The sequence below is a fragment of the Babylonia areolata genome, chromosome 25, assembly GCF_041734735.1.
Source record: "Babylonia areolata isolate BAREFJ2019XMU chromosome 25, ASM4173473v1, whole genome shotgun sequence".
In the NCBI taxonomy this organism is placed as follows: domain Eukaryota; kingdom Metazoa; phylum Mollusca; class Gastropoda; order Neogastropoda; family Buccinidae; genus Babylonia; species Babylonia areolata.
The window spans coordinates 7,866,733-7,890,970 of NC_134900.1; the positions used below are offsets into that span (position 1 = coordinate 7,866,733).

The following is a 24,238-nucleotide window of genomic DNA, read 5'->3' on the forward strand; positions in this document are numbered from 1 at the left end:
ACAGACACAGACAGAGAGAGAGAGAGAGTTGTTGAGGATGGGTGAATGGGAAAAATAGGAAACCACAAAAAATTGAAAACAAGAGAGAAAAAAAGACAGAAAGCACTACTGTGTATTTTTTTCCTTTTCATTATGGCACTCACACTTTGTTTTTTTAAGGGGGGACTGGGGGTGGGGTGGGGGGTGTAGGCAAAATTGGAGAGGTGTACTATTGAGATATTCAATAACATTCCCAATATTCAGACTGCAATATTGATGTGATGTTTGTGTCATGTGTCACTGTTCATTGCCTGGGCTGGAGAACTGGGCTGATCGAATCGGATGTTGATACTTGCATGACTGTCTGCTTCACCGGTTAACAGGACTGATGTACTGTTTTCAGGTGAAATCCAGCGCAAAGGCGTGGTGGTTCCTTTCAGCTTGGACATCTACCAGCCCATGCTGTCCAGACTGGCTCAGGAGGGCATCAAGGCCACAGAAAAGATCAAGCTCCTGTGAGCTGATGTCAGGCATTGTGATGGTGTTGTCAGTACCAGTATTAAGTGAATGAGGGTTGTGGAAAATGACTGAAACAGCTCCAGCTGGAAATGTTGTCTTGGTGATGTGCTGGGAATGATGGACTAACACTTGTACAGTCAGTGTCAGATATTTGGGCTTTTTTGTTCTTTACTTTTATCCCTGTTTTGTATTTGTTATGACAACTTTTTTGACTTGGTAATAATCTGAAGGGGGCAATGTGAAAGTGTTTATTCTGGATCTGGTTGATGATGTATTGCAGCCGAACGATGTGAATGTATACATATATGCAAGAGTATTTCTGGATGTCTGTTTTTGCACTTGAAATGTTGCATTACAGCTGTGGTCAAATGTAGCTGTTATGAATATTACAATGGTTTTTATGCTCAAGATAGAAATGTAAAATATCTGCTCACATTCAGGGCATAGGAACTGTTATTTTTTTGGGGTGCTAGTTGTGAGTCCGGGTATTCATGTGTTGAGCATGGGAAACTTAAGTAGCTATACGTTGTTGAAGAGTCATAGTTTTGGCAGTGCACAGCTCAATTACTTTGCTCCTGCCAGCAGCTAAATAGAGTTTGTTTTGTTAACTTCAACCCAGGTTTTGACTGTCTCAAAGGGCCTGTGGGATTCTGTGCATTGACATGAACAAATCAGACTTTTGTCAGGCTTCACAACAAAGCAACTCTCAAGGCTGTGTATCAGCAGCCATATGTTTCACATACGGTTTCTGTTTAATATTTCCCAACGGATGGAAAAAGAATTAAATCTGCAGCAACAACAGCAGAAGAGATGTGCAAACATAAATTAGCATTAATTCAAGATCTTGAACATGCAGTACTGAAATCACAAATGGAACTTAACTTTCACATATTGCCCAAAGATGCTTGATTTGAAATGAATCAAAGTGAGGCTGAGTACACCAGTTATCAACATGTAAATACAATAATTGTATCTCACAGAAGTGAATAGCTTAAACTAATGCTGCTTACAAATTTATGTCAACTTGAGCACAAGTCAAAAAACTTTGAAAGGCACAAAGATCAAGCATGGAAATGTTTGTTGAAAGGCTAGTTTTATGATAATTGCTTAAAACTTAATTATGCCATTCCAAAACTACTTAAAAACACAAGACTGTTTTTGTTGTTGTTGTTGTTGTTTTTTTTTATGTAGCAAATTATATGTTAAATGCATCTCTCTTTGTACTAGTTAAGTGTTAAGCGATCAAAGGACTCATGAAATGCCGATTGTGATAATCCCATGAGTCATGAGTTTGTACTGGACATGTGGGATTTGAATGATATTAGTGTCGTTTTACAAGCCTTTTGGTGAAGTTTTATTGATTTGTGTTGAATTTTTAGAATCTCTCAAACCTTGTGTGTTGATTCTTTTTGAGATGACGGATATTTGACTAGATCTGATTCTGATTTCAGAAAGCAGGCCTTTGGTGTGTTTTTTAACTAGTTTTTTTTTTGTTTTGTTTTTTTCAATTTGATGATGTGTGGTTTTTAATTCTCTTGTGGTTTTCATTTTTTTGTTTGGTTTTCAAACTGTTTTGTTTCCAGATTGTTTCCATGGTTGGGTAGATCTGAAGGGATGTGATTTATTCTGTGAATCTCAGTTACTGTGAAAAAATCTGGAGTGTTGGGTGAGAGGTTTTTGTTGAAATCTATAATGAATTTCTTAGAAAATATTTTGCTGGGTAGAGACTCTTCACAGTGTCTGTGTGTATGTGTGTGCTTGCATGTACGTATATGATAGAGACTTTTAACAACCTGGCTGTTTGAACTGTAGGAACAGGATCAGAGAAAATGATAATGCAGTCCAGGTGTGAGTATAATTACCATGAAAAGTCAAAGGCATAATGACCACTGGGGTTCATTTTACCAAAGAATCAGACAAAGGTGTCATCGAAGTCTCAGTCATAGTGACCACTGTGATAAAAATATCTGAGAAAGACAGTCATTTACATAATGCCTCGGGCTGCATAATGATCTGTCATCCACTAGAAGTAGGTGTTTATATATTTGTTGATTTTTTTTTTCTTCTACTTTCTACCTTGCTGTATGGACAATCGGAGGTCCCAAATAGCAACAGGTTTTCAATATGTTGATTTAACCCCTTAGTCTGCTGCCACAAACTTGGCACAAATGACCAGCTGTGACAAACTTTGCACAAAGCAGAAAAGAACAAATGGCAGAAATCAATCAAATGAAAACAGGAAAGCGAAAGAAATAGATGAAATGGTAGGACAAGATTTTCTGCTAGAATGTTGGACTGAGTATATTTCTGGACATCCGCACCCACAAAAAACAACTAGAATGTTGGACAGAGTATGTTTGAGGACGACCACACCCACAAAAAACAACAACTAGAATGTTGGACAGAGTATGTTTGTCTGTTTGTGGACAACCACACCCACAAAAGCAACAACTAGAATGTTGGACAGAGTATGTTTGAGGACGACCACACCCACAAAAAACAACACTAGAATGTTGGACAGAGTATGTTTGTCTGTTTGTGGACAACCACACCCACAAAAGCAACAACTAGAATGTTGGACAGAGTATGTTTGTCTGTTTGTGGACAACCACACCCACAAAAGCAACAACTAGAATGTTGGACAGAGTATGTTTGAGGACGACCACACCCACAAAAAACAACACTAGAATGCTGGACAGAGTATGTTTGTGGACGACCACACCCACAAAAAACAACACTAGAATGCTGGACAGAGTATGTTTTTGGACGACCACACCCACAAAAAACAACAGCTAGAATGCTGGACAGAGTATGTTTGAGGACGACCTCACCCACAAAAAACAACAACTAGAATGTTGGACAGAGTATGTTTGTGGACGACCACACCCACAAAAAACAACAGCTAGAATGCTGGACAGAGAATGTTTGAGGACGACCACACCCACAAAAACAACAACTAGAATGTTGGACAGAGTATGTTTGTGGACAACCACACCCACAAAAAACAACACTAGAATGTTGGACAGAGTATGTTTGTGGACGACCTCACCCACAAAAAACAACACTAGAATGTTGGACAGAGTATGTTTGAGGACGACCACACCCACAAAAAACAACACTAGAATGCTGGACAGAGTATGTTTTTGGACGACCACACCCACAAAAAACACTAGAATGTTGGACAGAGTATGTTTGAGGACGACCACACCCACAAAAACAACACTAGAATGTTGGACAGAGTATGTTTGTGGACGACCACACCCACAAAAAACAACACTAGAATGTTGGACAGAGTATGTTTGTGGACGACCTCACCCACAAAAAACACCACATCAATAGCACTGAAAAAGACCAAAAAATCACCCTGGCCTTGTACATATACAACTGGTTGCACCACAGTTTATACTTTTCTGATCACCGAATGCCTTCAGTTCTTAAACAGCATAAATAATATAGACACTATGATGACAGAAACATAATGCTTGAATCTGTGTGTGTGTGTGTGTTTAATGATTACAGAAATCTCTTGAGCAAGGTGTGAATAGAAAATTACAACAAATTATTGGCTCAAATTTGCTGTGACAATTTTAAATCACCAGCTTGGGTTTTTTATGGTGCAGATTGAATGGCAACACTAAATATTGACCAGAAACATTGTTGTAAGTCATTAGTTAATTGTTGCTGCTAATCATTGATAGCAGGTTCATTTTCTGGATATCAGTTACTAGGGACACCTTCATTCATATCAGCTTTTTGTGTCTTTCATCTTTTTTTATTCTTTTTTTTTTTTTTTATTTTTGAGATGCCTTGGCAGTCAGATGTTGGACTTTGGATCCAGTGTTCACCAGTGATGAGTTGAAAGCCTGTTTTGGCATGGTGTTGTGTCCTTGGGAAAGGCACTTTACTCTGATTTCCTCACTTCACACTGGTGTCAATGGGTTTCTGATTGGTTGAGGAATGTAAAAATGGAGAGGATTGGGCCCTGTCTTTGTCTGTAAAGCTTTAGACACAGTGCTTAATAATTCACTGCGCTGGTAGCTGTAAAAGACTATAAGACCTTTAAGCTTTTGTTTTCCTTTTTTTAGCTTCTCTTTTTTAGCTTTAGGTCCACTCATATGATATGACAGTTCAGTGGTATTGTTAAACATCTCTATATTTGGTGTCTGGGACTGTACTTGGTTTGTGGGTGTGTTTTTTTGTTTGTTTTGTTGTTGTTGACATGGTTGTGGCTATGACACAGCCTCTGTCGTCAATGGGGTCACACACAGTGTGATGTGAATGGAACTGACAGCTTGTTTCTCTCAGTCATTGTTGTAAACCATTGACCAGAGATTGCCAAAGACCATCAGATAAAAGTCACTGCAGGTCATTAGTAGTTGGAAATCATGGACTGGAAGTTGGACTTGATCATTGTCATACTCATCAACTGATTGTTGCTACAAATCATTGTAAGCCATTAATTCAAGATTCCCTTTAAGCAGTTGATTCAAGAGTCCCTTTATTGTAAGCCATTGATACAAGGTGCCATTTGTTGTAAGCCATTGATTAATAAAAGTTCTGTTACATGACACTTAGACAAAATTCTTCTGATGGAAAAATTGCCAAAAACAATTGTTGTAAGCCATTTATTGAAATGTTCCCCCTGATCATTGTTATGAACCTTTGACTAAAGGTTGGTACATACATATCATTACTATAAGCCATTGGTTGAGGATTGCTGTGTGTTTCAGAGAAGTATTGACTAAAGGTTATTATACATTATTTTAAGCCACTAGATGGCTTTTACAAACCATTTTGTAATCCACTGACAAGAATGCTGTGCATTATTGTTGTGAGCTTTGATTACTGGCTGCTGCCAATCTTTGTTAAAAGCTGCTGACAAAATGTTCTTATAAATCCTAGTTGTAGGTCATCGAATAATTGTTGGTTCATATTGCTGTTGAGGGCCATTGGATAAAAGCTTGGATGTTCAATTATTAGAGCCATGAGTGAAGACTGGATGCATAGAGGCTGTCACATTTAGAGCCACAAGCCAAGCAAAATGTTATTGCACATGAGTCTTTTGCAAAAGAATTTTTACCAAACAATGTTGTAAACCATTACCTGTTGAGACATATTCAATGACCATGCATTCAGTCACTCATCTGACCACTTCAGTAGCGAAACTGATTCAACGGAATGAGAAGACTTGTGTTTATTGCTCCATTATTAGACATATTTATATTGTCTATACTGCAAAATTGACAATGAAATTACCTTCATGTATCAGCTTTTATGATGAAGTTGTGATAAAAAATGTGTCCAATACCAAATGTTGATTTTATAACACAGAATCTCTTACCTCTTTAGTGAGTGTTAATTGTTTATGCTAAGTCCTCCACCCCTGGTGATAAATCAGACAGAAAAATGTTGTTAACATTTTGTGTATACGCCATTAAATTTCTTGTAATAATCTTTAAAAAGTATGTTTCAGCGTATGATAATCTCTTGTATACCCAGTGTATATTTTGAAAGGGTTGTGACATCATTGGGAGTGTTTTGAGACCAGTTCAACTGTGTGGTTTTGTGTAAAATGAACAGACCAGTCTGTTCTTGAAGTGTGTTCCTTGCTTTTTCTCTGTATGCTCAGAAATAAACTGTATCAAAGGCTTTTGTTGACACTGTGCTTGAAAAGTTTGCATCATGTACAAATGTGCATGTTTCACACACAGTCCCTTCCCTACCCTATGCTTCAAGTCTATATATAGTGTTTCAACCAAGAGAAAGTAGCTGCCAAATACTGTACAAATACACATGATTAAATTCCATTTATATTTGATCTTATCATTCAACAGTGGCAGTCCATTTTATGTGTCCATCATGGACAAATGCTGCTTGAACATGCACCTAAACTTACCTTCATTGCCAGGCATAGATTTCTTTTACTTTCTGACCTCTGTTCTTGTCATCCCCACCTGTTTCTCTCTATTGTCTGGTTTGCCTGCTTCATCCATTCAGTCCCTTCAGCGCATACAAAACTCTGCCGCCCAACTCGTCCTCAGAAAGAAAAGATCTGAGCACATCACTCCTCTTTTGCAACATCTCCACTTGCTCCCTGTCTCACACCGAATAAAGTACAAGATCAGCACTCTATGGTACAAATGTATTCACAAATCAGCCCCTCCCTATCTCTGTGGCTGCCTTCACCTCTACACTCCATCTCGCTCACTATGATCAGCTTCGGATCCACTCCATTTACGCATACCCAAACTCTCGATTGTTGGCCGCCGTTCTTTCTCTGTCTCTGGACCTTGCAATTGGAATGAACTTCCTCTTTCACTTCGTCAAGTCTCCACACTCAGCTCTTTCAAGTCTGGCCTTAAAACCCACCTCTTCCCAAAATAGCCTCCTTTCCCTGCCTCTTCCTTGTCTTCAGTTTCTCCAGTTTTAGAGTTATGCATGCGTGAGAATGACTGGTGAGAAAGTGCTTAGATTTGTCTATGCACAAGATTCAGTGCTATATAAATACCATTATTATTATTATTTCTGTTCACTGTCTTTGCAGCTCAAAAGTGATAGAGCTATTATATGGTCCAGTAAACATTGGACCCCACAGAAACTTACTGTCACTCGGTCGTTTGCCACTTTTTACTTTTGCAGATTTTTTTCAATTGTGTAGAAAAATTCACATATTATTTCATTTTGTAACCTTTACTCCTGTTGTAAACCATAATGAAATCACCAAGAATATATTTGAAGTATATATATTATGTAGTATTAACAGACTGATATTGTCTAATATTGTTCTGACATTTAAAAGCAAGTATCAACACCATCATGTTGCAACTTTAATAATTCCAGGAGAAATTCCTTTACAGTATGTCTGCGGCACCTTCTCCATCTCAGCATGAACAGACAGTTTTTGCAATTATTTTTTAAGTACTGTAGTTGCAACACATGGTTACCTGTACAAGTATGTGACTGATCAATGAAAATCATCAGAAGGGCCAGGCATGTACAGACTGGTCCAGACAGCTGGCTCACACAAACTTTAATTCCTTTGGGAAGCCCTTCGGAAGGGTAGAGCTGTAGTCAAACTTCAACTGACAGTTCAGTCTTGTTTTACCTTTCAAGCATTTATGTACTTTGTGTTAAGTATGTGTGGTCAATTTCTGGTAACTTTATTCCTTATTCAAAAGGGGCAAACACAAGTGCAATGTTTTCTTATTCAGTATCTAGACTCGTCTTTTCCCTCTACATTATCATCACATAGATCATACTTAACAACACATTCCTTTTTCAGTGGAAGGATAATTCACCATTCAATTTGTGTATGGCCATCTCAGATTGCTTAAATTTGATAATAATCATTTTTCATAGTGCAAATAATGCTTTTTTTTTCTTTTTGGAGGGGGCGGTGGGGGGGGGGATGTAGTGGACAAGAAAACTGTTGATCTAAGCAGCCAAAGACTGCATGATGCAGCCACAATAATTTACCAGTGATGTATTGTATGATATTTATTCAACATAAGTGCACAATGGTGAATATTTATTGTAATCCAGTGTGAAAACACACAATATTTGATCACAAGAACATCTGCTTTAACCAGTGTATCTTGTGTGAATATGAAACGGCATCTCCACATTCCACATTCAATATGCTGCACTGCGTAAATTGCATAGAGATGTATATATATATGACACAAACACACACACACATATATATAGGATCGGTACGGGTAATTGTGAACAATCCAGTCAAAACGACCAGCTCAATGTGTGTACTGTAAAGATAACATGTTGTATGATAGTCAAACATAGTTCTTTTGATTTTGAAGGCTTTCTCCAAGTGGTTGCAACAAGAAAAGTTCATCTGCTCATTCTTTTCAACGCTTTGTCGACGTTTGAAATGGCAGGGGTGCCCGAGGATAAATGCGAACGGGCAAGTCTAATTGCGAACGATTGCTTTGGGTACATGTTGACAATTAAAACAGAAGCAGGTCTTGAACTCATTAGACATATTATTGGAACATTGCATCAAACCGTTGTTGTATTGTCAGCTTTGATCACACATGCACACAAACACAGACATTTAAACACACACACACATGTTCAGTAACTGTGCAGCATCGTTCGCAAACAGACTCGCGTCAAAATATCCTATGGTCTAATTGCAAACGACTATTTTGCAGATGCCTTTTAAAACTGACATTCTGACCTGTCACCAATATGCTTTCTTAAATTTTCCCAGCACTGGCAATGCATATTCGACATATACAATCAAATCAGCTATTTTAAACTGTGTCAAAGTTCAAGTCCTACAACTTGCTTCCCTTGATTTTAGGATTTTGAGAGCACGTTTGTAACCTTGGTCAGCAGTGGTGCGCAGAAAGAAGAAAGAACGCAGAAACAGCCAGAAATAGCTGATGTTTGACATGTTCTTGGAAATGGATATTCAGAGTCTGAGTCATTAAAGTATTTGAAACATTAAAAGTATTAGAAAAAGGTCGAAGCAGACGTTGAATTGTGAAATGCAGCCATTAAAAACGCTTGAAGCGGGGTGGATATACGAATCGTTCACAATTCACACGCTGATCGCAATTACCCATACCTACCTTATATACATAGGCAAGATTTTCCCAGAGAGTACTGTGTAAAAAGTATGTACATGTACTTCTCCTATGGGGAATTCTAGAGTGTGTGGCATCAGCAGTAAACATATTTTACTCTGTGATCAGTGACTCCTAAGGCTTTATCTGCTATTGTAAGTACTGCATGGTTGCCACCATGGTAAGAACAAAGCTCTTGACATTTTCTAATAACGTAAGTAATCAAAATAATATTATTCGAATGAAGTATTAAAATTTATATAATAATGAAAAATATTTCAATTTTTTTTTCACGTGACTCAGAAATGACTGCCCACAACCCCCCACCCCCTCCTGCACACACACACACACGACCCCTCACTACACAATATTTGTAGACTTTAAAAAAGCTTTTGACAGTGTGGACATAGAAATTACCCAGAAACTGATGCACCACTGCGGAATACTTGCAAAAATCAGTTATGATCGCCGTCATTGAACTCGACATGCCATAACGGCAAGTTGGCAGATCCATTTAAAGAAATGACAGGAGTGAGACAGGGCTTCAACTATGATTTTCCTGCTGGATGTCATCTGGGTCATGAGAAAGGCCACCTGAATGGCAACATTGGCAACCGAGGAACCTCAACTTTACTAATTCACTGGTAGATGTTTTGCCCATAAAGTATAGGCCTCCTCTTACACACTGACATTATGGAGGAGATGGGAATTATCAAATTAATTTTTTTGTTTGAACTAAGCCTTTGCCAGTTCATGCCTAAATGAGAGAAGAAGAGAGTTTGGCATGAGGCCAGCTCCCCATTCCATAAAACCATTCATGATTCAAACAGCACTACCGATGGAACTGCTGCATTTGTTCGTAAATTATGTGGATGGCCTTTGATATAATTCTTCAATTATTCATCTATTAATTTATTTTGATTTATGTGTAAAGTGAAATGGTGGAGAAAACAGGCTCTTTTAGAAACGAAAATAAAGTCACTGCGCACAGAATAAATGAAGGTTTTTAAAACCGTCATTTGAAATTCTTCTCTTTTGACACAGATAGTTTCCGACAGAATGCGACTTCCGGGAAGGGACACAAATGTGCAGCGAATGAAAAAGCTGTCTGCTGTTGTTACAGTGGACGCTTACACGTTTCAGCACATAAATCTGGAACAGAGTACGAAGTCAAAGTCTCCACTATCTGTACAGATACTTTATTTAGTTATCTTGTCAACAGTTCATCACAAAGTCGATCTGGAGGGGTGTGTGACAGAATCGGATTCGGGTTCAAGCAAGGTTGTGCGTTTTTGTTGTCATTTAGTTTGTTTCATGACAAGATCGACAAAAATGATTTTTATCATCAAAATGATTCTGATGAATCCGTTAGTTATTTGATGATTCACGATGCTGCTGCAACTCGTGTCACTGACATTAGAAAATGGATTTGATAGCAACTGGATTATATGTTCAAGGATGGTGAATCGATGAGCTGATTCTGTTTAAATCAGCACGCAACAAAACCAGCTTTATTTATATATTTATTCATTTATTTACAGTCAGACATAATTTTATATATATATATATATATATTCGTTTTAGGCAAAGAAGCGTGAGGAAAGCAGAATAAATGTTTGAAGCAGGAAATGGAAAGTTTCGTAAAAAAACAAACAAAAAACAAACAAACAAACAAAAACTGTGCATAATATCACAGTTTAATGAGAACTGAGATAATACACGAAAGTTAAAATATTCACATTCTGTTTGCCTGCGGTGCTCAATCAGTGATGCAGCACAATTTGGCCAATTTAAAGTAAAACTGGGACAACCTTTGTTGTGAATTCAGGTTTGTTAATTTGATTTATACCTATGAGTCTATATATATATATATATATATGTGTGTGTGTGTGTATATATATATATAATAAATATATATATATATATATATAGCAGGGTTTGCACATCAGGCTTTGTTCTTATGAAGCATTATGTGTTTATGAACAGAGTTTGGAGGTGGATACATCAGTTACAGTAGTACCTTGTGGTGCCCAAGACGAAGGAGAGTCACTGCTCCTCACATCTGGTTCACTAACTTTGGAACAAAATCAGCAGACATCACAGTTTTTCTTCAAAAACCTAGTCATGGCTGCTCACATTGCTGCTCTTCTCTTCTGTGCTTACATCATTTACGTTGCTGCGCCAGGAACAGGTGAGCTGAGTTCTTTGAATACAACACAATCAAGATAAAAAAAAAGAATTAAAAAAAAAAGGATGATGATAATCTGCATGTAAAACACAAAGCGGGCATACAAATTTAGAACTTTTTGCAAAAGTTTACTTTGAAAGGGGCAAGGAATGTTGAGAGAGAACAGATATATACCATGTACATACATACACACAGACACACACTCACACTCAAACACATATACACATACATGTACATGCACACAAAGACACAGGTAACAATTTGTTCCTTGTTGTGTGGGGGTTGCAGAGTGGGAATCAGTTTCTATTCCTTCTGACAGTTCTTTATTGTACAAAAAAACAACAACAAACAAAAGAGAAAGAAAGAAAGAAAAACAGAAAAAGACATATTTGTCAAAATTGAACATCTTAGTAAAAATTAATAATAACCTGTAAGAATAAAGAATGGTTGCCATTTGTTATCAGTTTTCTTGTGAAAGCGGTTCCAATACAAGAACTGTTGGCTGTTTTTTTCTTTCCAGATCTGTTTTCCTGGCATCCGACACTGATGGTTCTGGCCTATGCAGCAGCCATGTTTGAAGCAGTGCTGGTATTTTCCCCACACAGCTCCCTGGTGGGCAGTCTTTCACGCCAGACCAAGGTCACTCTGCACTGGTCCTTGGCTTCACTGTCTGCCGTGCTGGCCCTGGGGGGCTTAGCTGTGATTTATCAGGTTTGTGCTTGTGTGTGTGCCGTTGTGTCTGTGTATGTGGAATCAGTATGAATATGTGTGTCTGTGTGTATGCGTCTGTGTGTTTGCATGCGTGTGTGTGCCATTGGTATGAGTGTGTATGTGTATGGCATCGTGTTTGATTGTGTGTGTGTGTGTGTGTGCTTTGCTGTGGTACACATTTTGTGGTGTGTTTTTTCTATAATTGCTTATATTTTCTTCTCCATTATTGTCCACCTGTCTTTTGGTATTTATTAGACGACGTTCCAACAAAGCCCAGCCATTTGCTGCCAGCAGCTGACAGCAACTGGCTGAGAATTGTGTACTTGTCATTTTGTGCTTTCCCGCCATGTATGCAGGCGGTAAGTATTCACGCTGCCAACAATCCGTCTCAAGCCAGATTTTTTATTTGTCTCGCGTAGACAGATGGCTGGCTGGTCCAAGTGATGGAACTCTTCAATGATACTTGTAGTGTGAACCCCATTAGTGTTTGTTTCTTCAATCTGGAGAGTGTCGTTTTGTTTCCAGCTGTTTGTGTGTTGCTGAATCAGGCTGACAGCAACTGTCCGTCAGCAACTGGCTGGGCTTATTGTGAACATAGCTTTAGGCTGTGTTATGCTACCCCTTGTTTCATGTTACTGGGTTTGACTATATTGTATTATCACATGCAGTGTCGTGTTATGTTTGTTGTGCCTTTCTTAACTCTTTCATCCCTGCAGCACGGTTTTCCGGTTTACAGGATTTTTACCCTTCATTCCTGTAGGCTGGAAAACCGTGCAGCAGAGAATTCCGCCTTTCCTTCCTGCAGCCCGGAAAATCAGTTCTTGCGGTAAGCGCTTTGAACTTCCCGCGAGTCGCGTCATCAGTGCGCGTCATCTATCCTTGACCGGGTCACTAGCGGGGCAGTGTTTATGAGTGGAATGGATGCCAGACACCCCCTTTCCCCTCCCTAGGCCGTGGGAAAGTGGGCGCCGCAACATTCTTGCTGATGTGCTGTGTAGACACACGGACACAGAAAAACGGAATGTGTAGAAAGTTCGGATTGTGACCAGTTTTCTGATGATGAGTTTCACAACGCTCTAACAGATAATGATTTCGATCTGTTTCAAACGAATGACAAGGAGAGAGTGCATTTAGCTGTTGCTACAGAAGCACAGATAGCAGGTGATGGAAAGTTAAAAAAGTAAGAAGTGTTAAAATTGTTGTGTATACTTGTGCAGTAACTGGCATGACTGCTTCAAGGTATATCACACACGTGTCACTTTTGTGTGGCACATTACGTGATGATTGTGACATGGACATTCATATTTAGAGACAGTATCATTTCTGAATAGTTTTTGTTCAAGAATTGTGTAGATAATGATCTGATTCTGGCTCAGTGACTGCTAATGTAGTGAAAGACATATATTCTCTTTGAGACAAAGTTCAAATCATTCATGTGATAAGGACAATAGTAGTGACAATTGTGACAGTTTTTCGTGGATATGACTAGCAGTGTGGCACTGAGATACATGCGAAGCACTACTCAGTGAGTACCTGCATGATGTGCATACTCTGCAAGCAAAACACTGTCCTGCATGTAGTACGTAGTTGTATGCATTATGTTTGACCACAAAGTCACCTGTTTTACACCTGAGTGTCACCAGAGATGTCACCCTATAGTGTCAACAGGGTCTCAGACAACTTCTCACATCAATTCTGAACACAACAGTATATGACAATCTGAGTGTACTGTAATGAGCCGCGTTACCGTAAGCCTCCAAAATAAGTACCCTGCTTCATACTTTCTTTCTCTTCTCTAAATCCAGGAATGAAGGGAATATGCGAATGGTAGGGATCTCAGAACAAGGGGGAGTAATGGTTCATAGAAAAATAGGAACGAAAGAGTTAACTAAATTAAAAATTTTTGATATGCTGAGCTGTTCTTCTGTTTTGTACCTGTTATGTTTTGTTGTAATGTGTTTGTCATCATGATTTGCATTACTGATTTGTCTTCTACTGTAACAGATGCGTTACATCTAATATTGTACTGTTTTGTATTGTGCTGTGGCATACACAAAAGAAAGCATTATACAAGTATAGTATCTAGAGTGTAGTTCACTGTGATATGCTATATTACAATGCAGCATCATGTTTTCCAGTGTCACCCAGTTAGTAAGTTTAGTTCCATTCATTGTAAAGTTCTGTCCAGTGTTCCAATCAACTGCAGTGTTGTGAACTGTTGGACGGCAGAACTCAAATGCATGCACACACAACACACACTTACACATCTGTTCATGACAGGTGAAGGAGAACAAGCAGAAAGTTCACTTCAGCACCTGGCACGGCCTGCTGGGCCTGATCACTGTGGGCTACAGTTTCATGCAGCTCTTTGGCGGGGCTGCCGTTAAATACTACTCCTTCTCTTCCCGCTTCATCAAGATGCGCCTTGCCGACCTCAAAATGACCCACGCGGTGTCAGGGGTCGCAGCCTTCACCTTGGTGTCGACAACGTTAATGCTGGCTCTGTACAGCAACTGGGTGAGCGATCGCATTCAGGACATGGCATGGTATGCGTGTTACATGGCGGTGGGCTGGATGGCGCTGGTTGTCATGAACCAGGTCACCACCGCATACGCCCCACGCTTCAAACCCAGACGACACTGACTCCTCCATTGTTTATGTGTGAATCGGGTTGTGGCAGATCACAATTGCTGTCTGACCCTACTCCTGTCTCCCCCATAGTCATATTTTGCAGTCTGGATAGTGCATAACTGTCTTTGCGATAAACTCTTTTATGAAGCTTTTCTTTGTTTTTCCTTTGTCTTTTTTATAAAACTTTTTTTGTTTCCATGGAAACAACACAATATCAACCAGTTCATTGGTGGTCCAGAATGTGTGTGTGCATGCTTCTTTGATGTATGTGTGTATATGTTTATATGAAATATGTGTTGTAAGTGTATGTAGGTGCTTGAATACGTACATAATGTGCACATGTGTGTGCATAATGCGTTGAGATTCAAATCTGTAGTAATTTTTTCTGGTGATGTGCACCACTAAACTTTGACATTCTTAATGTTGCAAACAATCCGAGATCCTTGGAAATTCATTTATCACTCTTTGCCCATAATCGTGCAATCTCCCCATGTCTGTAGACAGATGATTACAATTGCTGTTGTTGTTGTTGTTTTTTTCTCTGTTTGTTGACTTGTTGCTGGACCAGTATTGGTACAGGTTTCAGTTTTTAAATCTGGTAGTTTCTCTTGAAAAAAAAAGGAAAAAAAAGGGAAGGAATATCAGCAGACTTGCTTGAGACATTGCAAGTAGTCAAACTGTGTGATTTGTATTATGGCTTATGTATGAAAAGAAATTAAGAAATTAAGAAAATTGAAAAAAAGCTTGGTTGTATTTATACGTTATATATCCCATGGATCTCTCATTCAGTGTGTGTGTAGTGTGTGAGGTTTTTTTAATGAATGTATTTCACTTTACTCATGATTGTTTTATTATGATTTTATGGATTTTATGACATTTGTCATGAACCAATAAATATGATTTTGTGATCATTGTTTTGGATATTTTTCGGCGTGTCTGTGTGTATGTGTGTGTCTATTAGTTCAGGGGTGGGTGGGGTTAGAGTTAATGGGATGGTGGAGATTATAGCTTGGCACATGCACGTGTGTGGTAGTGCATGTTTGAGCGTGTATCTGTGTGTGTGAGTGTGCACATTCATGTGCTAAAAAAAACACCACCACTTTTATGTATTGTTCACGTTTTCCAGTGGATATGACACTGCATTGCTATGCAAAAATGGGTGATAGAATGTAATAAAAGAATTTACCAGCTGTATAAAGTTCTGAAAGAGAAGATGCAGAAGAGCAAATGATCACAACAAAAGTTATAATGAAATGGAAGGGGGAAGATGAGGCACAGTGACCCCTCCCCTCCCCACCACCCAACCCCCCACCTACCCATCACACACACACACACACACACACACAAAGAAAAACATGATAAGGTAGGATTTGAAGGCACAGAAGAAACAGGTACATGTGTATTGTAAAAAGTGAATTAGGTTTAAAAGAAAGAACAACAACAACAACACACACACACACACACACACATGAAAAAGACGTGAAAAAGCATTTAAAAAAAATACAAGGAAGTTAAGAATAATAAAGAAGAGAGGGAGAAAATAAAATTAATGTTGCACCATTATCAGCATGCATCTGATATCATTTTGAACTGAAAGAAAAGTTGGGCATGTACACCTAAAAACGAAAGAAAGGATGGGTGACATTTTCACATTATGACCTCCAGAACGTGGTCTGTGCTTTAGCAATAACTGATGAGATAGTTTAAGTGTTTTTTGCCTTAAGTTAAAAAAAAAAACAAACAACCAAAAAAACAACACCATTTTTCTGAACATGATTCATGGTATGAAGGTAAAGAATCATCAATTGTTTTAAATGGATAATTGTATGGTACAAGAACGAAGAGGAAACGATTTCGATTTTTTGTGCATTGTAAACAAAATGAAACGAATGAATTCAATTTATACAGCATTAGTTAAAACTGACCCGAGAATTTGTGAAAATATCTGCGCTTATTTCATATAAAGTACTTATACTTACTTACTTACTTACACACACACACACACACACACACACACACACACGGCACACGCGCACACACACATTTACACTTTCAAGTTTTTATATCAGTCCCATAACGCCTACTCGCTAGAGCATGGACGATTCCTCTAGGCAGATGCCTGACTGATTCCAACATCCCGCAACGAGCAACAGCAAACCGCTTGGTTTGAACATAGACAACTAATATCTCATCTAGTGTCTATGGTTTGAAAAAGACGAAAAATACAGAGATATCGTTTTCCTACTTAATATTCAACCAAACAATTGACTTGACTTGACTTGACTTATGCCTATAGCTCCGCTCGGGAACAAAGGGCCGCAACAGCACTCCTCCAACGGACACGGCTTGGGGCGATCCTCTTTATCTGGGCCCACGTCATTCCGGCTGCCTTCACTTCAGTGTCCGTACTTCTTCTCCAAGTCTGCCTGGGTCAAACAATTTACTACCATTCCATAAACTGCGGAAATTAGAAACAAATTTTGGATAAGTATACTTTTGCAGTTTTTAAAAAAATTATTATTATATCTTAAGATTAAGATTTCAAATGTGTAAAAGCCCAAAATATTCCGTCTGTGTATCACTTTGTCCATTCATTCACACACGCATATGCCACCAACACTTACGCCTATGTTGGAGATCAGCTGTATACATCACAACAGATTAGAACTAAACAAGCTGGGGAAAATCCACCGCATAAAAATTGGAATCCAAAAAGAGTTTAACTCTCTCCATACGAACGGCGAAAGAGACGACGTTAACAGCGTTTCACCCCAATTACCACCATCAAAATATTGCAAGCGGAAGGCTCTTGTACTGAAGAGGTGAATGTTGACAAAGAATACCACAATTCTGACGACAGAAGCTAAAGGCTGGGTCATTGAGACACCCACTGGACATCCGAGGGGTCCGTGTGGAGGAGAAGAGAGGACTGGCCGTACTGAGTGAGTTAAGACATTAGGGCTCTGTTGTTTCTTGTTTGTTTGTTTGTTGTTTTTTGTTGTTTTGTTTGTTTTTTGTTGTTGTTTTTTTGGTGTGTGTGTGTTTTTTTTGTTTGTTTTTGTTTTGTTTTTTTGCTGCCCCGTCATCTGCACCGTTTCAGTGGCATTACTCCCACGCCGCTCATTTAGATTCCCCGGCTATACATGGCCTACACCCGGGTTCGTCCGTCGCAGTTCCAGCGTCGGCAGTCCACAGGGAACCATCGATGTTAGGTCGTCAGGAGGCCACACACCAGAGGAGACCCTGCACTGCTGCTGACTGAGTCACTTCGGTGGTGTTCAGTGGTGCCTGTTCTGTTTTAACGTACTTAGGACACCACCTACTAAGCCCACTACTAACGACAATAAAGGGCTCTGGTTTCAGTTACGAATGAAACTTCTCACATGACTGAAAGAAAAATTCGAGATAAATCTATTGAAGTAAAAAATTCTACTCAGAACATCAACATGGCTTAAAAGAACAACAATACCAACTGGAAGAGTAGCTGTTGAAATCGTTAATATTATATCAAACTTATTTACTTGTGGTTTTTTTGTTTTTTTGTTTTTTTTTTTCCAAATCCACCTGACAGGCAGATCAAGCAGCTGCGAAAGATGTGTTATGAGTTTATATGGGATAATAAAAGTAAAATTAGGAGACAATATTCTGTTCACTGTATTCAAAAGGGGTGGTGGGGGGTGAGGGGGGGGGGGGGTTAATGATTGTAAATCGAAACATATTTACATTCATTAAAACTGTCATGGGTACTGACGTAAACTGCTAGTTCAGACTCCAAAGTGGAAAAATAATACTGACATCTCTGCCCAGAACAAACATTTCCAAATACACAACAATGTCACATAAAAGTTGAGAAAACACAAATGTCTTTTAACTCCAAAAGTATAACTAGGCAACATTTGCAAATCTAATCATCTTACTTACAGCTAAAATGACTTTTTTTGCCTCCTTTGAGCATATTACAAAAATTAAAAACCGATTTTGGAGACAAATGTTTTTTAGGAACATATCTATTTCGTAACTGATCATAATTGGGACATTCCATTATAAAATGAAACTCATCACCAATCACAGACATGTTACAAACCTTACAAAGCCGTAACTCTCCTGTTATGCCTTTATGTCTCCCTGTTTCTATTTCCAGCTTATGATTACTACTTCAAAATCTGAAGAAGCTGATAACATAATTATCAGGCATTTGACTTATATATTTTTCTCTACCAAATCCACTTTTGAAATTTCGATAAAACAAACACTTACTACTCGCCTCTAGAGCATGTCTCTATAGATTTTGAAAACTATCTCTCAAAGCAATTTTGACATTCTTGCAGAAAGATTCCCTCTCCAAGAAGAATTGACCATCCCAAAGACAGTCATACCCTGCTTCTATTAAAATTTGTCTGATACAACTCATCCATTTTGAAGAATAAATACCATTTCGATATAAGTCAAGTAATATCAAATATATTTTCCCAGAATATTTTTCTGTCACACACACACACACACACACACACACACACACAGACGCATGCATGCATGTGCATGCACAAACACACGCACTGGCAGATGTGTGCACAAACGCGCGCGCGCACGCGCACACACACGCACACACACACATCATGATACACACACACACACACACACAGAGATTTATGAAAGAACAAAAGCCCAACCTCACCAACAGCGCAGTGACAAGGACCAGCTACATTCTGAAGCACCAGCCAAAAACAACAACAACAACAAAAAAAACAACAACAACAAAAGAAGCTGGTACAGGCTCAAAGAAACACACTTATGTATTATGTTAAAAAAAAAAAATTTTAACCAAAAAAACCACCAACAGGAACCAGTCAACCCCCTTGGTATTTTCTGCACATAATCTCACTAAAATATCTGCAGTCATGGACATAGCATCACTAACAGTTGCAACATTAGTCATGGTCACACTGCCATCAAACTACAGTGACTGTAAATGAACTAATAATGAATAGACTGATGACCGTGACAGTGCCGACGAAAACGAAATCTTTAAAGAAGAAAGAATAAGAACAGCAGTTGTTGTAGTAGAAGTAACAGAAAAGAATTATGTATAGCAGACAGCAGGAGAAAGAGAAATGGAAATATTGATAATTAGCTAGATCTATATGTTTTATTTGTTTTTCCTCGTTTACCATTTGATCTTTTAATTTTCTTTTTTTTTCCTTTTAATGTGTGCATGTTTGCAATTTTCGAACGTTAAAAAAAAAAACAAAGAAAAAAACAAAACAAAAAAAAAAGCCCGTTAATTTTCCAACGAATAACATTGATTCATGTTTTTTTTTTAAAATGTGCACGCAACTCTAATCGCAGGAATATCAAAATGTTGGCCAGGCTGAAGAAAAGTTAGTCAATGACCTGAACGTCTGATAAAAAAAAACCCCAAAAAACTACAGACGGACAGGGGCCAGTAATCTTTACTTACACGAATCTGAGACACTGCATGCTAAACTGGGCAAAAAGCTTAAGAAGATTATGAGTCACTGGACATGTTAATCCCGGGCTGAATCCAGCACATGTACACACTGCAGCTGTCATGGCGTGTGTTGGCCATTGGACAGGTGTACTGCTTTTGGTCGTCAGCTCCGCATCATGTGGTACGTGTTTATTTTCTGTTTCTGTGTCCCTCTTTTGTCTGTCAGTGTCTGTCTGTGAGTTTGTTTGTTTGTTGTTTGTTGGTTTTTTGTTGGTTTTTGTTGTTGTTTTTTTTGTTTGTTTGCTGTTGTTGTTGTTGTTGTTAGCTTACGCCTCAAGGGTCAGTACAGTATTTGGGTCTTCAGTGTTTTGGGAACAGTTGTCCTTGTTCGAGGGGGGTGGTGAGGGGGGGGGGGTTGTCATGGATGTCGGTCGGGTGGGGGTGGGGAGGTCTAGTTGGTGTTCCAAAGGTGAGTCTCTTTCTCTCCCTCCCACCAACCTTAAAAAAAAATCTTTCCTCTCCCCCTCCCTCCTTCTCTCCCTCTTCTCTTCTCTCTTGTTGTCACATTTGTTGCTTTCAGTTTGAAAACGCTCCTGTCATGGCCGGAGTGCTATTTCATCCACTTGGTTGGGTTTTACTTGGGTTTTATTAGTAGCTTTTTTTTTTTTAATTGGGTTTTATTGTCTTTAGTGCTAATCTCACATGATTAAACAATGTGTCAAAGCATATCATCATCTTTTGGGCAGTATGTAACGGAGTGTGTACAGCTGAAGTGGGCCGGGGTTACTAGTATGATCGTGTGTGTTGATGAAGGAAACGATAATGAAGAAAGCGCTTTGGAAAATAGTAGAAACAGTACAACAGCTATTACACTGTATCAGTATGGCGTATACTCAATAAATGACATTTCCACGAAGGACTGAAATCATTAGATATTCGTTTAGACATTGATATGTTCAAGTGCTGGTGATAGTTGTGAAGGTGATCATTATTTTTTGTAAATAAATGATCATGAAATTTATACAAAACAAAACAAAATCTATCTGTGTGTGTGTGTGTGTGTGTGTGTGTGTGTGTGTGTGTGTGTGTCCGGGACACAGGGAAAAAAATAATTAGCTAAAGGGTCATATATTTCTGATCTTTTTCCGCATACCTATTAGCCTGCGTGGCTTATAAAAGGCTGTGAGAAAATCATGTATTATTATGTCTGTCAAAACCCGAGGCTAATTCGACACACTGACGTGTCAACACAAGCAATGCGGTGCAGACAGCATGACAGACAGGTGTACAGAAGCACAGTCGAAGGGAAGCAACCTCAGTTTTAGTCTTTTGATAAGGAGTTGTTTCCCTTTGAGAGTAGTTTCCCTTGGAGAGTTGTTTGTAAAGAGAATGTTATGTAATGGAGCCTAATGAATATTTATTGTGTCCTAGCTTACTATTTTATTCTTTGTCTATAACAAAAAAAAAAAAAAAAAAAAAAAAAATCTTGATTTCCCCTGTTCTTTATCTTTCTTGCTCTTCCCGGTGCCTCTCTCGCTCTTCTCTATCTATCTATCTATCTATCTCGTCGTTTAGTTCGTAAAGTTCGTTGTTTGTTCGGTCACCCTTTTTCTCTCTCCTTGTTTTTTTTCTGTTTTCTAAGTTGGGGATTAGTTTCGTCCGTCTGTCTGTCTGTCTACAATGGCATTGAACATGACACAGTTGATCATTACTACGCCTAGAGATAATCATTACTACTCTTAGAGATAATCAGATAATCATTTCTACGCCAAGAGATAATCAGTGGGACAGGTTATGGATGAATTTTTCAGCTTGCTTGGGGTCTTACAGTTTTTACGGGGTGAGTGTTTTCAACATCATGCAGGCAAGTTCTTGATCAGTGATGTACAAGAAAGACTGTGAATGATTGCACACGCAGTTCTTGTAAATGAACGCCGTCAGTCATCATTCATGTTTGTTTTTTGGGTTTTTTTCGAAGTTGCCGTTTTTTAAGTATGACAAAAACAGAAGCTAAAATTTTATGTACGTTTCAATAGAAGTAGCCGTAGCAGTAGTTTCACTGTTGTCCCGGAGTCTTTTTCCACATTATGCAATGCCGTGTAAGACTAACTTGGGCGACCATGGGTCTGTGTATGGAAGGCATTGTAAAAATCAGAAAACGTTTGATTGTGATGAAGCAACGTCATCTATGTCATTGTTTGACCGTTACTTCTGTGCAAACATTGAAGCTTGATGATGTGACGTATATGAGCAAACTTTCATGACGTTCCTCTCAAGATGATGACGCACTATAGTAGGTAGATGATACGAGTTCATCAGAGATACGGAAGGTTCAGCAGGCAGGATTGATTTTATTGATGAGCTACCCCAGTATCTCCAAATACTGTTTAAAAAAATTTTAACCGAAAAATTAATTTAAAAATAATAAAAATATATATATAAAAATAAAGGAAAGAAACTGCATCTCCATCCATAGGCCTACGGGTGTACTTTTGAAAACTTGACGTGTCATTGAAAAGCGATCACAAAACACACAATCAGCCTATAAAGGCCACTACATGTAGCGCTGAAACCTACTCGTAACTTAGATAGACTTCGCTCAAAGTCTGAAAGTTTTATATGGGCGGTGTACGCAAGTTATGAAGCCACTGAGGCGGTTTATGATATTATGTTGTGAAAAGTTGTCCGTCATCGCACTGACGTTGTTGTTGTGTCACCATCATCATCATCATCTGATTTTTAATTACTAATAACACGTACACCACACACTATAGCACTGTCTGAGCCAACTCATGCAATATTTTGTCAATAGGAAATGAGATTGATAAGCCCGGGGGAACAGCTATATAAATAGTACCGGATGCACCATGGTTTTAAAAAAAGAAAACGTTTTTTTTTAAACCCTTTGCCACCTTCTCCTTCCTCCCCCCCCCCCCGCCCCCCAATCCCCTCGGCCCTCCCTCCCTCCCTCAGTCCACACACAGAGTTGTTCAGAGCCAGCGGGGGTGGCCAACGCGGAGATGCTGACGTCATCCCCTTACGGTCACGGGGACCTGGTGACGTACCGCTGTTTCTCGGGCTTCACCATGAGTGGCGCCCCCTCTCAGCTGTGCAGCTCCGGCTCCTGGGTGGGAGCCGCCCCCACCTGCTCCTTCATCTCCCGGGCCGACGTGCAGGAACAGACTGTGGAGTTCAGTAAGTTGGTTACAATGATATATATATACATATGACAAATAAAAAAAAGAGTTAACATTGTCATGTACCCCCCCTCACCCCCCCCCCCCACACACACACACCTGCCTCCCCACAGGGTTCCCTGAAACAGGTACGTCTTGTTTTGTGTCTTTTCTTGAGGTCTCTGCCTTGTCTTGTTTTTGTCTTGTCTTGTCTTGTCTTATCTCGTCTTTTCTCATCTTGTTGTGTATTCTATTGTATTGTGTTTACAATTCTTTGTATTATATTGTATTTACATTTCTTTGTCTTGTATTTACAATTTGCCTTGCCTTGTCTTGTCTTGTTTTGTACTGTATTTACAATTCTTTGTCTTGTTTTGTTCTGTATTGTATTTACAATTCTTTGTCTTGTCTTGTTCTGTATTGTATTTACAATTCCTTGTCTTGTATTGTATTTACAATTCTTTGTCATGTCTTGTTTTATATTGTATCTACAATTCTTTGTCTTGTCTTTTCTTGTAATGTATTTACAATTCTTTGTCTTGTCTTGTTTTGTATTGTATTTACAATTCTTTGTCTTGTCTTGTATAATATTGTGTTGTATTTACAATTCTTTGTCTTGTCTTGTTTTGTATTGTATTTACAATTCTTTGTCTTGTATTGTTTTGTATTGTATTTACAATTCTTTGTCTTGTATTGTATTTACAATTCTTTGTCTTGTATTGTATTGCATTGTATTCACAATTCTTTGTCTTGTCTTGTTTTGTATTGTATTTACAATTCTTTGTCTTGTATTGCATTGTATTCACAATTCTTTGTCTTGTCTTGTATTGTTTTGTATTGTATTTACAATTCTTTGTCTTGTATTGTATTTACAATTCTTGTATTGTATTGTATTTACAATTCTTTGTCTTGTATTGTATTGTATTTACAAGTCTTGTCTCGTATTGTATTTAAAATTCTTGTCTTGTATTGTATTCACAATTCTTTTCTTGTCTTG

General features: G+C 38.6%; 2 protein-coding genes and 1 long non-coding RNA gene across 11 annotated transcripts in view; 2 read left to right on the plus strand and 1 right to left on the minus strand.

Moving 5' to 3' along the window:
* Positions 1-2,923, plus strand: part of LOC143299496 (alpha-aminoadipic semialdehyde synthase, mitochondrial-like) — a 58,115-nt gene extending 55,192 nt beyond the window's left edge. For all 8 annotated transcript variants that reach the window (XM_076612737.1, XM_076612743.1, XM_076612744.1 and 5 more), the window contains one exon: positions 383-2,923. In XM_076612737.1, the coding sequence (XP_076468852.1) occupies positions 383-498 (116 nt within the window). In that variant the 3' untranslated portion in view covers positions 499-2,923. The remainder of the gene's footprint in view (positions 1-382) is intronic.
* LOC143299497 (uncharacterized) lies at positions 1,860-6,247 on the minus strand. Of its 2 annotated transcripts, none has more exons than XR_013057541.1 (2): positions 3,562-6,247; positions 1,860-3,181 (listed from the first exon to the last, which is right to left on the minus strand). It is a non-coding gene; the product is annotated as an uncharacterized LOC143299497 (long non-coding RNA). The 2 variants fall into 2 exon arrangements; XR_013057542.1 differs by having other exon boundaries at positions 3,508-6,247.
* Positions 6,248-10,173: 3,926 nt separating this feature from the next.
* Positions 10,174-15,521, plus strand: LOC143299520 (transmembrane reductase CYB561D2-like). Its single transcript, XM_076612783.1, has 4 exons — positions 10,174-10,367; positions 11,073-11,277; positions 11,795-11,985; positions 14,266-15,521. The coding sequence occupies exons 1-4, from the start codon at positions 10,182-10,184 to the stop codon at positions 14,626-14,628; spliced, it is 945 nt and encodes a 314-aa protein (XP_076468898.1). The 5' UTR covers positions 10,174-10,181; the 3' UTR covers positions 14,629-15,521.
* The last annotated feature ends 8,717 nt before the right edge of the window (positions 15,522-24,238 follow it).